Source organism: Taurulus bubalis, assembly GCF_910589615.1.
Source record: "Taurulus bubalis genome assembly, chromosome: 16".
Lineage (NCBI taxonomy): Eukaryota > Metazoa > Chordata > Actinopteri > Perciformes > Cottidae > Taurulus > Taurulus bubalis.
The window spans coordinates 13,976,393-13,991,996 of NC_136604.1; the positions used below are offsets into that span (position 1 = coordinate 13,976,393).

Sequence of the window (15,604 nt, forward strand, 5' to 3'; positions counted from 1 at the left end):
ACTTTGCTTCCTTTGATCAAACTACTGTTACCAAATATGTTATTTATGCACTTAATGTGGTGAATTTTTTTATGCATCTTTGGCACTGTGTTTGTTGACATCATGTGACCCTCTCACCTCAGTAGGCCACACCCCTTTGTTTACATCACCCATAGGCCCTAGTATTTAGGGACAATAATAGTGATGTGAATGGATATAATAGTACTATTTAAAATATTTACCTCATTTATTGTATAAGCAAATTCATTTTTCACAGTATATATTTTATTTTTTCTCTCATTGTTACTGAAATGAAGTCTGCTCATCATATCGTATAATAACACAATTTGCGACAACATTCATCAAGCTTTATCTATTTATCTGTTGATTCTGTTCATTCATGAAATACAATAATCAAAGAATCACAAGAAACCATCCTATCAGCATCTGTTCATTCAGTGACAGTGTTTATTCACTATATCATCTGTGTTTTACAGGGTCCTCAAGGCCCAAATGGAAGAGATGGCAAGCCCGGACTCGATGGCCCCGCTGGTCCCCCTGGCCCCCCTGGACTCGGAGGAGTAAGTCCACTCTTTATACTCACTAAATAAGCCGCTTGGCTTCACAGTGTATATCTCAAAAGTGGTCCAAAAAATAAAAAGATAATGCAATTTTAGCAGTAGTTTGACTTCCAATGATTCTCATTACGCAAACTGCAGAAAAAGCATTGCAACATGTCTGTGTGTGTCTGAACTCATTCGGGGCTGCAGGCCACGTTTCTGTACAGCGCTGGCTGGCAGCGCTAATAATCACCCCAGCGGCTTTGCTTTTTTGTATGCTGTCATAAGCCTGTGACCTTTGACCCTTTGTCATTTATATTTATATTAGTACTATAAGTTAAATCTCTTTTAAAAGTTCAACCTCTGAACTATTGAGGATGTTCACTTCCATTTGATGGTAAATCAGTTTATGGGTGCAAAAAGGACCAATACAGTATTTGTTCATGGCTGATTGTTGTGTCATGCCAATAACATAGACATGGACTCCTGGAAACAGGGACCAGTGCTATTGCTTGGAACTGGATCTATGCTCTGCTGGTTCAATAGTGACAATATGACTGATTAATCTGTCGTGTTTTTTTCTTCTGTTTCTCAGAACTTTGCTGCTCAGTACGATGGTGTAAAAGCTCCCGATGCCGGCCCTGGACCCATGGTGAGGAACCCCTTCTTTCTACCACATGCACACACAAATAAACACACACCGTTATCTTCCTATAAACCAACCTTTATTTCAATAGATCCAGACTTCAGTGGACCCGAGTTGTCTGTTACTTCTATGTTTCTCTTTACATTCTTGCCTTCACATAAATACTTATAGTCCATGGTAGGATACCTATCTCACACCATTGCATTCTGATTCTAGTCCTCACACACATGACAAAACGCACCAGTGTAGATTAATGTATTGTTGAAGTTATAATGAATTTATTTCTCCTTTTCAGGGTCCACAAGGCCCTATGGGCCCTTCTGGACGTCCTGGACCTCCTGTAAGTTCACACACCCACTCCTAATCTAAGTTAAATCTGCTGTTGCTATAATGTATATATGACTCTATAATATCTATAACGGCCTCTTGTCATTCAACAGGGAGCTCAGGGACACACTGGACACCCCGGTGAGCCCGGAGAGGCTGGACAGACTGTAAGATTATCCTCCAAAATACTCACGATTCTTCAAATGATCATGTGTTTAGAACTGCTTTGGGCACATTTCTTTGTCAGACGCTCCACAGACTTGCCACAATTCTAAAAGTATTTGTTGTCTTTGAGATCCTAAATGTTCTGCTTTTCCTTCCCAAGGGCCATGCTGGTCCCACCGGCCCCCCAGGACCCCCTGGCAAATCTGGAGAGGATGTATGTATACATTTGTGTTTCTAAAGGCACTTTTCAGGCACTACTAGTTTACAAGTTTTGTAAAGACTAAAGCAGCAACAATATCAAATGCAAACGTCTGTTTTGCTGACTCACAGGGTAACAATGGCAGACCTGGCAAGCCCGGAGACAGAGGTACCGCCGGCCCACAGGTAAGAGATGTTCTCCGAAACTAGGGAAATAAAAACAAACACATAGAAAACAGACATCTCAACGATGAATATGAAACATGTCTCAGTAATATTTCCTCTATTTTGAATGACAGGGCGCTCGTGGATTCCCTGGAACCCCCGGACTTCCAGGAATGAAGGGACACAGAGTGAGTGTTGATCTTGTCATCTACTTGACTGCATGGTTTACCTAATCACCTGAAGCCCACTGGCTTGAAGGCAAGCAGCCCAAACTGCTCCAAAACCAAAACAATGGTGGAAGAGCTACACCTGTGCTGTGTGGGCTAAATTATTTTTTGAGCATTGTGCACTTGGAGCGATTATGGAAATAACTACCTTTTTCCTGCCACCTGACAAGCAAAGTAGATTTAATATAGAGCTTAATGGCTGCCATTTAGGATTTTTAGTCCCTGTTTTGCATGAGAAATTCTCAAGTGAGATTGTAAAAGTTCCTGGGAAACCACCTTTGCAAACAGACAAGCTTCCTGAATGCCTTATGTGATATTTTGGATGTCTTGTTGTCAGTATATATTCTTATGAGAGTTTGAACAAGCATCCCACACTGATTCTTCTGATAATTTGATTTATCCTCATCTTCTGACTTTGTCCTTCATCTCTTCTTTATTGTTTCTGAAGTAGCATGGTTTAGTTCCAATTAATAACAGTGGTAATAATAGCGCTCGTTATCCCTTTATATCGCCCACAGACTGTCATGTGATGTCTGTTTGCCCTTAAAAACATCTCTCATCATCACTCTCTTTTGTGTTACAGGGTTACACTGGTTTGGATGGACGCAAGGGAGAGAACGGTGGTGCCGGTGCCAAGGTAAGGAGGGCACCCAATGAGTACTTTAATTCATGTAGGAATACAGTTTCTCTTGTCAGCCTATTGGTTAGCTCAGGGTTAGACTTTAGAGTAATCCGTTGTAGTCTCTGCAAGGATGCATTTATTTAACATAGTTTTTCTAGTGTAAGTAGATATAAAATGCTCACACAAAATTCAGTTTAGTGTTACCAATACTGTGTTAGTGTGTTCACCTCTGACATTGAGTCACTTCACCCCAGATACCTAATCTCCTCTCCTGTCTCTCCTACAGGGTGAGAATGGTGCCCACGGAGCTGGAGGAAGTCCTGGACTGGCTGTAAGTTTTTTGATCGATGCACAACACCATAGTTACCTTAGTAAACCCTGCCTTAATAATATTTTAGCCATCATTCATCATTACACACCATTACACAAATGCACTAAAGATGCATTTCTCATGACTTCTATCTTTTTTGTATTCTCTGTTTAGGGAGCTCGTGGTATGACTGGTGAGAGAGGCCGTCCCGGCCCTGCTGGCCCTGCTGGTTCTCGTGGTGCTGATGGCAATGTTGGACCCTCCGGCCCTGCTGTGAGTATTGGCCTTTTAAACCCTCGTAAGATTAATGTATTTTGTGCATATTGAACTCAAGATACCAATCCATATTGTACTCGGTGATTGATATCTTGACGTATAAATGATCATGTGTAATATAATATCAGAGGAAGAATAAATATGTTACTAAATATTATTATATGAATATTATTGCACCCATATTAGACAAACTTAATGTGAGCTCTGACCTTTATTACATATATATGGATGTTATATCTGCTGTTCTTCTACCCAGGGTCCTATCGGATCTGCTGGTCCCCCAGGTTTCCCCGGAGGCCCCGGACCCAAGGTAATTGTGAATTCACTTCCTGGGGCATTAACTATCCTTTGGCAACACATCCGCGCAGAGGTTCTCATCAACATACAGTATCGGCATCTGTCAGACAAATTAACTCTACCTGACCATCTGTCAATGTTCGCCATTCCAATAGCTTCTTGTGTATTATCCCCATGGGAATAGTTCAGACATGTAACAGCCTCATGCCACTCTGGACCATTTGTTTTCATAATTCCAACACATCCTTTAGAAACAGCTTTATTATGATTTCATTAATTGATTATGAATGTATTTCTGTCTTTAACAGGGAGAGATTGGACCTGGTGGATCTATTGGCCCAACTGGAGGCCAGGGAGCTAGAGGAGAGCCCGGAGTCAATGGTGCTGTTGGCCCCGTTGGTCCCATTGTACGTATACAAAGCTGTTACCACTCAGACTCCCAAGTCACCTTCTTGAAAAAAATCATAAGCAAAAACAGTTTATTATTTAGTCCTTGATTTTGTCTTAATTTTACTTTAGTTACCTTGTGTGATATTATGACATATTCCATATCTTCAAAAAAAAAGTTAAACATACACATTTTTGGAGCAAGGTGTTTATAATCAGAATGTTTTTGGTGTTTTAATAAGGTTCCCTAATTTCTTGTTCTTTTCCTGCAGGGAAACCCCGGTGCTAATGGCCTGAATGGAGCCAAGGGACCTGCTGTAAGTACTCAAGTTGTATTATTAGGGCATGCAAAGCTCAAAGGTCAGTTAGGGTCACACAGAGGTTACAACCAATGTAACCCATGCTGCACAGATAGTGAAAGTGAAAATAATATAGTCTCTTTTTTATAAAAAAGATAGATAATGATCAAATGTAGGCAATGTTTCAAGATAGGCTCTAGTGATGCTCACCTGTCCGTCATGGCTCTTATTTAGGGTGCCCCTGGTGTTTCTGGAGCTCCTGGCTTCCCCGGACCAAGAGGAGGACCTGGACCCCAGGGCCCTCAGGGTGCAGCTGGACAGAGAGGCCTCTCTGTGAGTACACAAACAACACACAAACAACGACAACATTTTTTTAAAATTCTTTTTGAAAGTATGCAGATTTACACATAATTGTGCAAATAGTAAAATGCTGTCTGTTTATCTGTTTTAGGGAGATCCTGGTGCTCAGGGTATTAAGGGAGATGGCGGACCCAAAGGAGAGCCTGTAAGTTCGCCTCCTGATCTTTCAGTTTAAAAGTTTACCAAATGTGTAGATTGTTGTCCCTCTAACTTCTCTGTTGCCTTCCTCAGGGTAACTCTGGACCTCAGGGAGCCCCCGGACCTCAGGGTGAGGAGGGCAAGAGAGGACCCAATGGTGAGCTCGGTGCCACTGGACCTGCTGGAAACCGTGGAGCTAGAGTGAGTACCAGACCATCTCTGATGGGTGGCGTTGCACACATATAATTCCATATTCAGAGCCACGTTTCTTGGATCACCTGCTGATGCCTGTTTGTCTCTTACAGGGAAGCCCTGGCAGCCGTGGTATGCCTGGTAGTGAGGGAAGAACTGGTCCAATTGTAAGTATGCAATGAACAAATCTCCTTCCACCAACATGCAATTTTGATAACAACACATCTATATTTAATTACACTGATGAGAAGCCAGAAATAAAGTTCTGGTTTGCTTCCAAATATAGTAACATTCAGTTGTAAGCTGGAACTGCCTCCTCATTCTTCTTGGGCCTCTTTGTCTCCTTCTCATAGGGCATGCCTGGTGCCCGTGGTTCCACTGGTAGTTCTGGACCTCGTGGACCCCCTGGAGATGCTGGCCGCGCCGGTGAGTCTGGCCCAGCTGGTCTCAGGGTGAGTCTTTTGCGAAGTTTGTCTTTCCATGGTCTTCAAGTTAATTCTCTGAGTCTAGGTTAAAGAGAAAAAAGGCCTATAGATTAGAGCAGTGCTGTAATGATTTTAGTGAAAGGCTATTGTGTGAAATTAATTTGCCTTGGGTGCATGATTAAACCCAAAACTGTTAAAAAGTAGTTGGGTCAAAGGATCAAATGTCTTTGTCTGCTTGATTAATTTATTGATTGATGTTCATGTACAGGGTATGCCAGGAAGCCCTGGAAGCTCCGGACCCACAGGAAAGGAGGGACTTGCTGTGAGTATATCTGAATTTGACACAGAAACTTATGAATCTATTATTGATAATATCCCCAAATTTTACTTCAGGACACAATCACATTATGTAATGTTTTTGATATTATATTCATTATTAACATCCTGCTGTTCTTTCTGTTTCCTCCTCCAGGGCCCCGCTGGACAAGATGGCCGCTCTGGACCTCCCGGCCCAACTGGGTCTAGAGGCCAGCCCGGAAACATTGGTTTCCCTGGACCCAAAGGACCTTCTGTAAGTAGAAACAAAGCCAAGACTAAACAATATGCATTTCAAGCTACTTCTCTATTTTGATTTTAATTTTCAAGTTTATCGTCAAATCTGCTTAATTAACCTGCTTTTTACCTCCATCAGGGTGAGGCTGGCAAGCCCGGAGATAAGGGATCCTCTGGCCCCACTGGACTGAGAGTAAGTAAAAAAATAACCTCCAGTAACTTACTGATAAAAACATTTTATCATGGTTTGTCAGCTCCATTGTCAGTTGTTATAACATGTCAACATATTCCTATCTAGGGAGCCCCTGGACCTGATGGCAACACTGGAGCCACTGGTGCCACTGGACCTGCTGTAAGTATCCATATATATATATATATACAAAGAAATTGCCCTTTCAGACAAATACCGACACCATTTATGTGCCGTTTTTAACGCTCTTCTTTTCTCTTTCTCTTTTGCTACAGGGCGGTCCTGGTGAAAAGGGAGAGCAGGGATCTTCTGGAGCTTCTGGCTTCCAGGTTTGGATCCATTATCTGATTATATTCCCTGCTCATTGTAAACAAGATGAAATAAAACAAACATATTCAAAAACATAAAAGCACCTCACATGTACTTTTGCGATAGCAGTATCTACATAAATGACACTGCTGAGCCCATTGGTCCTGATGTTGCGGCTTGATGTTTTCAGGGTCTGCCCGGTCTCGCTGGAGGTGCTGGAGAGGGTGGCAAGGCCGGAGAAAGAGTAAGTAACACACACTGACTTCCAACTGATTGTACAGTCGATCCACACATATTGTAGAATAAGCAGTACATCTCTAACCCACCGTTCTTGTCTCTTTAGGGAATCCCAGGAGACCATGGAGTTGCTGGACCTGCTGGTGCCAAGGTAAGTTTACCTGTTCATGTGCTACAGAGACTTTCTTATAGTATGATACCAAAACCATTAGTTATAATACAAACAGTATATCTCCGTCATTGTGGCAAATTACATTAGCATTCATATGATAAAACAACTAGCTGAAGACAATCCACTGACTCCCTATGTGTGTTCCTGCAGGGAGAGCGTGGTATCCCCGGTGCTGCTGGAGCTAATGGAGCTCAGGGACCAATTGGACCCCGTGGACCCACTGGAGCCCCTGGAACCGATGGTGGAAAGGTAAAATGTTGCCAAAAATGGTTGTTTATCTGTTCTTCTGAGTAAAATTATCCTGTAGAATCAGAATATGTTGATGCTCATATATGAGGTAAGGTATTCATACAGTCATGTGTCATGTCTGTTTCCAGGGAGAGATTGGTGCTGCTGGAGCTGCAGGTGGACCTGGACACCAGGGACCCGGTGGCATGCCCGGAGAGCGTGGAGCCGCTGGTGGCCCTGGAGGCAAGGGAGAGAAGGTAAACTCCAAAAATCTACCACCTGCAAATATAGTGGGATGTCAGCCCTAAAAATAGCATACATTTGTATGCATAATTGTTTGCATAATCTGACTATGTATATACTGAACAATATGTATGTTTTAATCGTTTTTATGTAATGTATATGATGTTTGGATTATTGATCACCTGCCTGAAAATGAGCTTTGAACTATATTTCCGTATAATGCATCAGATTTGAAGAAGTTTGTGTTTGTTATACGTGGTTCCTGTTAAAACAATTTCTTCTCTATTATTCCCTCCTTCTCTCACTCTTTTAGGGAGAGGCTGGACACAGAGGACTTGATGGCAATGCTGGCAGAGATGGTAGCCGTGTAAGTTCAACTCTAATTCTTCTTGAGGCATTTGATATAGAAATAATTTTGTGTAACAACCAGAGCCTTGGTCTAAGTGTCCTCTCATCTCTCATTCTAGGGTATGGCTGGACCCGCTGGACCTCCAGGACCCACTGGAGCCAATGGTGATAAGGTAAGTTGGTGATGTGTGGATATTATCTACCACAAAACAAATATTGAGTTAACCATGAGAATGAGGACATTGAGGATGAAAACCATAACACAGATTAAATAATGTTATGGAGCTTTCTAACGAGCTAAAAAATGTCTGCTTCCAACATTATTCAAGACGGATGGCAGACTCTCATACCAGTGACCTACAGAAGAAAACCATCAAGACGTGTTTTTTAGATCAAATCACAGTCAGAAGTGATCACTTGGCTGATCAACCCAAATCCATATCCTCGATCATCACATTCCTCTGTAGGAGAACCCCCACTTTAGCATTGAATCTGATGCTAGAACCTCAACACTGCCACCTGATGGTGGATGTATAATATTACAGCAATAGCTCAACCACAGCTTAATCTATTATGGCATAGGTGATAACATAATACATGCAGCAGGCAGCCTCTTCCTTAACCATCTACTGCACATTTGCCTATATTTCTGAAGAAAAAAAAACTATGACACCACCTTAGCATTATTTTGTAAAAGAAGAAAAACCTAAGAATTATCTTTTATTTCATTCATATCAAGTTTTCAAATTCCTTAGCTATTTGCAGTTCAAAAGTATGTCTATAAGTCTATAAAGTGCTGCTGCTGACAAAAGATTTATCATGTGTGTCTGAGCGGATGATAATGGATGGATGGATAGATTGCTGGAGCTATGCTAAGCTAATGAAACACTCACTGTTCTCTCCTCCAGGGCGAGAGCGGTGGCTTCGGAGCTTCCGGACCCGCTGGAGTTCGTGGATCCTCTGTAAGTAGCTGTGGCTGACTTCCTTCATTATAACCTGTTTCACCATAAATTACCTGTTGACATAAATGTCAGACGAAAACTGCTATTACGTGCAGAATAAATTGCCTTTCTGACCCACTGCTTGTTCTCCACAGGGAGAGCGTGGAGAGGTTGGACCTGCTGGATCTCCCGGATTCGCTGGACCCCCTGTAAGCCAGCAGCCGATCTTGCAATACAAAATACTATATGCGATGATACAAATACATACACACCCAGATATTGACCAAACCCCATTACTCTTCATGTTTGCAGGGTTCTGACGGTCAGACTGGAGCAAGAGGAGAGCGTGGACCTGGTGGAGCAAAGGGAGAAGTTGGCCCATCTGGCCCTGCTGGACCCGCTGGACAGTCTGGACCTCCTGTTAGTACCCTTTACAGTGGACATACAAGCACTTACATTGACAATGCAAAAACTCAGATGAGATATGAGTAATGTGAATGGTGTCTGATTTCTGTTTATCTAGGGTGCTTCTGGCCCTGGTGGACCTACTGGTGGTCGTGGAGACAACGGACCTCCTGTGAGTACTAACACATTCAAAATACTTCCTCCTGAATACATGTATTGCATCCAGAAGCATTTAAGATCCATAAAAACATGACAGTATACATAAACATATATATAATCACTGTTTTACCTGTTACAGTCACACACTCACACACACTCACACACACAAATGAAAATGTCAGAGGACGACCACTGTTTTTTAAGTAACTCTCAGTTTTCCACAATAAACACCATGAAAATGTGTTTTCCTGCAGCACTTGAACCACAACATCACAAATCCTTGACTTTAAGATTGACAATAAATTAGGTTTTAGTCAAATGTATCATAGCTGCAGCAGAACTGAAAGCCACATCTCCAGGAAGCTAAGTTGAACATTTTGTGTTATTTGATTTGATTTGATTCATCTGTGCCCCCCACACACACACACACACACACACACACACACACACCTGATGACCGCTTTGTAACCTTTGATGGTGTGTGTTTCCAATGGCAGGGTCTGACTGGTTTCCCTGGTGCTGCTGGTAGAGTTGGTGGTTCTGGACCCGCTGTGAGTATTGCTCTTATATTGCATACAATTAGTGAACACACACACATGCAAGCACACATGCAATGCATTGATTACTTTAGTAACATTTTCAGATCATCTTCTCATCTTCTCATATCAGTGAAACAGAGCGCTTGACATGAACATTCTGCTCCTCTTCTCCTCACAGGGTATTGTTGGACCCCCTGGCCTCACTGGCTCCGCTGGTAAGGATGGTCCTCGTGGTCTCCGTGGTGATGGTGGTTCCAGTGGTCCTTCTGGAGAACAGGGGATGGTTGGACCACCTGGTCTTGCCGGAGAGAAAGGACCCTCTGGAGAGTCTGGTCCCCCTGTAAGTTAAATCCGAATTATGAGAACATGGAACACTGAAATGTTGTATTATGAGCATATAGATCCATATACATCCATCGGCAATACATTAATATGTGGCTTGTGTGTGTTTAGGGTGCTCCTGGTACTTCTGGAACTAGTGGTGCTATTGGATTCCAAGGATTCGTTGGTCTGGCTGGTGCTAGAGGAGATCGTGGTACACCCGGCGGTGCTGGTGGTCCGGTAAATTGGATAATAATGGATAATTTTCAGTCACCATGCCCATTTTCCAGGATGATTTGAAATAACAACTGCACCTTTGCCCTGAAAAGATCTACCAGAGGGTCAAACATGGATTCCATACCTATTGTATCACATACATTATGCAGCCTATGACAGTATTGGACTCAGTGGTTTTCTCTGCATCCTATCATAGGGAGAGCCTGGTAGAGCTGGACCTCCTGGTTCCGCTGGTGCTCGTGGTCCCGCTGGCAACATTGGCCTGCCCGGTATGACCGGACCCCAGGGAGAGGCTGGACGTGAGGTAAGGATTGATCTGGCCCATAAAAAGTACTGCAAAAACCTGTAGTGGTAACTAAATGAGGAGAGAGTATCAAAGTAGAAGTATTAGTTGATTGACTGGTTGCAAATATAACAATTTCTTGGTTGAAATTTACTTTTGTAGATTAAACAAAAACATGCACTCACAATAACCTGACACAACAGCCTGATACAAGATAGAAACTTTTATTTAAGCTGTATTATTCTTTGCCATCTACAGGGTAACCCTGGTAACGACGGACCCCCTGGTCGTCCTGGTACTGCTGGATTCAAGGTAATGCCTGTTCATGCACATTGAAGCACTTGTGCGCACACACCTATGCTGTGCATTTGACCCACATCGACACCTTTCCACCATGTTTAGGGAGACCGTGGTGAGCCCGGACCTGCTGGTTCCTTGGGAGTTGCTGGCTCCCCCGGACCTAATGGACCCTCTGGAGCTGTTGGCAGACCTGGAAACCGTGGAGAGTCTGTATGTACAATTCACTGAATTCACTGCTAGACCATTTCCAAATAGAATAATTTGCAGGTTACACAACATCTACATTCACCTGCTCTCTCATCCTTTCACTCCTGTCTCTTCTTGTCTCTAGGGCCCAGGAGGTCCCTCTGGACCTGCTGGAGCAGCCGGAGCTAGAGGTGCCGCCGTAAGTACAATGAACCCGTATAGTCATAGAAAATAGTACATAAAATAATTAATCGCTTAAAATTACACGGATGTATCACACTTGTGTGTGTGTGTTATAGGGATCTGCTGGAACCCGTGGTGAGAAGGGAGTTGGTGGAGACAATGGAGAGAGAGGCATGAAGGGTCTGCGTGGACATGCTGGTCTCCAGGGAATGCCTGGACCTTCTGTGAGTGACCCATACCGTCATAATGTCCACAAAATATGAGTTGATATTGATCTTATCTACAAAGTCTACTATAATGTCACTCAGTGATGGCCTTTGTCTCCCCTTAGGGACCCGCCGGTGAAGCTGGATCTATGGGACAAAATGGACCTTCTGGACCCAGAGTGAGTGGAATCCTAATAGCCCACAATACACCTTTATCCATCAAGGCACCATGTCCTAAAATCAAATCAACATCAAAGGCGTATATGTGAGCGAATAATTAGGAGAGCTAGTTAAGGTCAGGGTGGCAGATACCATGACAGAGAGAGTGTTCATTGTAATGTGAGAAACCACATTCAGAGCCAGTTTCTAAAGGTGACATGATATTAATAACTATCTCAAAATCCTATGTTGCATTGTGTTCTTTTTATGATCACTAAAACACCAAATGCAGGTCATACAGTAACGTACAGTCAAATGTAATCTAGGATTTCTGAGAAAGACAAATGTTTGACCGTGTCATGTAATAACCTCTTCAGGGACCTGCTGGACCCCACGGACCCTCTGGTAAGGATGGCAGAGCCGGCGGGCATGGAACCATTGGCTCTCCTGGCGCTCGTGGACCCCCTGGATACGTTGGACCTGCTGTAAGCACATATAGAGTCTTATAAACCAGAGAGTTGACAACTGCTTCTGTGATCCACATATAAATCCTCTCTTTTCTCCATATCAGGGTCCTGCTGGATCTCCCGGTCTGGCCGGACCTCCCGGCCCCGCTGGTGGTGGATATGATGTCTCTGGATACGATGAGTACAGAGCTGATCAGCCCTCTCTGAGAGCCAAGGACTACGAGGTCGATGCCACCATCAAGTCCCTCAACACTCAGATCGAGAACATGCTCACCCCTGAGGGATCCAGGAAGAACCCTGCCCGCACCTGCCGTGACATCAAGCTCAGCCACCCCGAATGGAGCAACGGTAAATTTAACTTAATCTGACAGCACTGTTGGCCTAATACCACTCATTCACATTTAGAAAGGTTACGATGTCTTTTGAAGCCCATATGTAGCAGAGAAAAACACTATTTTTCCTGTTCTGTAGGATTCTACTGGATTGACCCCAACCAGGGATGCACCAATGACGCCATCAAGGTCTTCTGCGACTTCACCACCCGTGAGACCTGCATCCACGCCCACCCCGAAAGCATCGCCCGCAAGAACTGGTTCAGAAGCACCGAGGGCAAAAAGCACGTCTGGTTCGGAGAGACCATCAACGGTGGTACTGAGGTGAGCGTCTACAGAGAGGAAACATGTTTTATTTTATTTGAAATAAAAGAGGTTTAAGCATCACACAAGCACACACAACCAGGAAATAACAGCAACAACAGATATAATATTTTCTATTCTTTCCTTCGTGCAGTTCACCTACAACGATGAGACCCTCAGCCCCCAGAGCATGGCCACCCAGCTCGCCTTCATGCGCCTGCTGTCCAACCAGGCCAGCCAGAACATCACCTACCACTGCAAGAACAGCAATGCCTACATGAGCGATGAGACCGGTAACCTGAAGAAGGCTGTGGTGATCCAGGGCTCCAACGATGTTGAGCTGAGAGCCGAGGGCAACAGCCGCTTCACCTTCTCCGTGCTCGAGGATGGCTGCACTGTGAGTTGCTCTTTGATCATTACTGTTACCTTCATCACTTCAGTTTCATTCTTCCTCATTTATAAATAGCTACATATTTGGTGTCATGAGACAGAGAAAATGTGTTGCACAGCTGTGAGATTTCTTTGATGTTGTTGTTATTCTAACATTTGGTCTCTCCTTTTCTTTCTTTACAGAGACACACTGGTGAGTGGAGCAAGACAGTGATTGAGTACAGAACAAATAAACCATCTCGCCTGCCCATCCTCGACATTGCACCTATGGACATTGGTGGAGCTGATCAGGAGTTTGGTTTGGACATTGGCCCAGTCTGTTTCAAATAAATAGACTCATGATAAATTAAAAACCGAAAAGAGAGAAAGAACGAAAAAAACAAAATCTCTGCCCTTCTTTCTGTGTTGTTTTTTTTATACTGAATGCTGATTTCTCTCTGCGCATCCACTTGCTTAAGATGGGCAATATCTGAGAGGACTGAACGGACTGAACGGAGCGTTTGTGCAATGCAAATTAATACAGCAACCCAAAGGGACACGGGAAAACAGCTTGTTGTGGGACATCATGTCATCCTTTTGTAAAAAATAAAAGAAGTGTAATAAAAACGCTGAAAGTATGCATCACTTTGTGGTCTTTGTATATCTTCCAAAGAGGAGGTTTAAAACCACAATTTCCATGAAAAAAAGGTTTAAGCTACCTCATGCCTGTACCTAAAGAAAATACTTTTGACAAAACCTGGGTCCACAACCGAGATGTTAAGACTTCTAATGCTTCAAGCTGTATCGGAAGGTGCTCAGTTACTTGAAGCAGAGATCTATGGTGCTAATATGCAGCTGTGGAGCTAACCACTTTTACTGTATTACTTTGTATTGACGATGTAATGTGAGGAGTCTTGCATTCGTCCCCTGATGCTCCCCCACTTTAAGCAGGTGGAATGTTTCTAATTCTGATGTCTGGTTTTTGTTTTGTTTCATTTTGCTCTTTTTTTTTTGTTTTGTCTAGAAGGTTTTTTTTTTGTTTTGGTTTTTTGTTCAGGCTTTTTTAAATTCAAAACCCCACATTGAGTGTTCATACTGACAGCACATATTTCATCCAATTCTGAATGGTTTTTAGGCGGCCTCTTTCTCTCAAAAAATGAAACCACAAAGTCTATTGTACCTATTTTGTATATGTGAGATGTTTAAATAAATTGTGAAAATAAAGCATGTCCAATGTTCCAAAACACACAACTCAGTGACTTAAGTGCTTTCATGTTTTAATGACACCATTGAAGGTTTGTCACTGTATTTTGGTTCTAGTTTGGCTGATGGTAACATCAATAACTTAAACATCTTTCTACTGTGGAAGCACAGCCATATCTTATTTACCTTCCCCCTCTTTCATGCTTTTCAACGGTACATCCGATTTTAATGTACAGTACATTTCTGTTGACACTGTCAATGCCAATGTGTGATTACTAACGTGCATTGTGTCTTGTAAATATGCATCCTCTGATGTTGCTTTTCCTTGCATAATACAGCTTTTGCATCCAAATAAATTTCTGTGGTTTGGATCAAGGCTTGAATTGCAGTGATACATGCACACCGATATTTGTTAGATTCAATGTGGGGACAAAATTACTTGTTTTGTCACTTTGGCAGAGCATCCACTGAGAATCAGCATGAGTTCAGTGTGTTGAAGGAACTGGGATATGCAAGCTTTCTGAAACTTTTAATGTAATTATACCTCTCACCAGCTGAAGATTAAGGCACCAATACATACAAAGTAACGTGCAGTACTTCCAATAACCACTAGAGGGCAGTAAGGTAGAGTGCAAGTATTTGATCAAACAGATATTATAGAGTATATCTTCGACCACGGAGCAGCAGAGACATGCCTGTTGCAACTATGGTCGACTCTACAGCATCTGTTATGCATAGAACGTATGATGTTAAACAAAAGATGGCACCTTATCATGCAGACATCAGGATACATTTATTAAAAGGACACAGCTAAAGTGACACTTTTGTTTATTTGGATGAACGAATCTCTGCCTGTCTGACTGACATCTCTCAGTGGATGTTCACACACCACCTGACAATTAACCCTGACAAGACTGAACTACAAGACTCTCCCACCCACGACCACACTATTACCTTCAACAACTCAGTGTTGGCCCGACCAGGACTGCCAGGAACCTGACTGCCAACATTACCGCAACAACACGTTCCTGTAGGTTCATGATGTACAGCATCAGGAGAAAACGTCCCCTTCTCACTCAGAAGGTCATCTCGCACCTTGACTACTGTAACTCCCTCCTGGCTGGTCTACCTGCTAATGCCATTCGACCTTTACAGCTCA

At 43.0% G+C, this 15,604-nt stretch overlaps 1 protein-coding gene across 1 annotated transcript; it reads left to right on the top strand.

Annotated features, from left to right (window-relative positions):
• The first annotated feature begins 485 nt into the window (after positions 1–485).
• On the top strand, positions 486–13,882 carry col1a2 (collagen, type I, alpha 2). The gene is made up of 47 exons (XM_079232164.1): positions 486–560; positions 1,135–1,191; positions 1,481–1,525; positions 1,626–1,679; positions 1,838–1,891; positions 2,008–2,061; positions 2,175–2,228; positions 2,851–2,904; positions 3,176–3,220; positions 3,374–3,472; positions 3,732–3,785; positions 4,081–4,179; positions 4,432–4,476; positions 4,693–4,791; positions 4,910–4,963; positions 5,050–5,157; positions 5,262–5,315; positions 5,502–5,600; positions 5,842–5,895; positions 6,046–6,144; positions 6,265–6,318; positions 6,424–6,477; positions 6,591–6,644; positions 6,815–6,868; positions 6,968–7,012; positions 7,184–7,282; positions 7,411–7,518; positions 7,818–7,871; positions 7,972–8,025; positions 8,761–8,814; positions 8,949–9,002; positions 9,106–9,213; positions 9,317–9,370; positions 9,855–9,908; positions 10,075–10,236; positions 10,350–10,457; positions 10,651–10,758; positions 10,996–11,049; positions 11,140–11,247; positions 11,369–11,422; positions 11,523–11,630; positions 11,738–11,791; positions 12,149–12,256; positions 12,343–12,586; positions 12,710–12,894; positions 13,028–13,270; positions 13,447–13,882. Exons 2-47 carry the CDS (start codon positions 1,189–1,191, stop codon positions 13,591–13,593), a joined length of 3,810 nt encoding a protein of 1,269 aa, XP_079088290.1. The 5' UTR covers positions 486–560; positions 1,135–1,188; the 3' UTR covers positions 13,594–13,882.
• Positions 13,883–15,604: the final 1,722 nt, after the last annotated feature.

What these genes read in the sequence shown, in the direction of transcription:
- col1a2 (XM_079232164.1), top strand. An exon ending in CTGGCCCAGCTGGTCTCAGG is followed by an intron (nt 5,601 to 5,841) that starts GTGAGTCTTTTG and finishes GTTCATGTACAG; the next exon opens with GGTATGCCAGGAAGCCCTGG. An exon ending in CTGGCCCCACTGGACTGAGA is followed by an intron (nt 6,319 to 6,423) that starts GTAAGTAAAAAA and finishes ATTCCTATCTAG; the next exon opens with GGAGCCCCTGGACCTGATGG.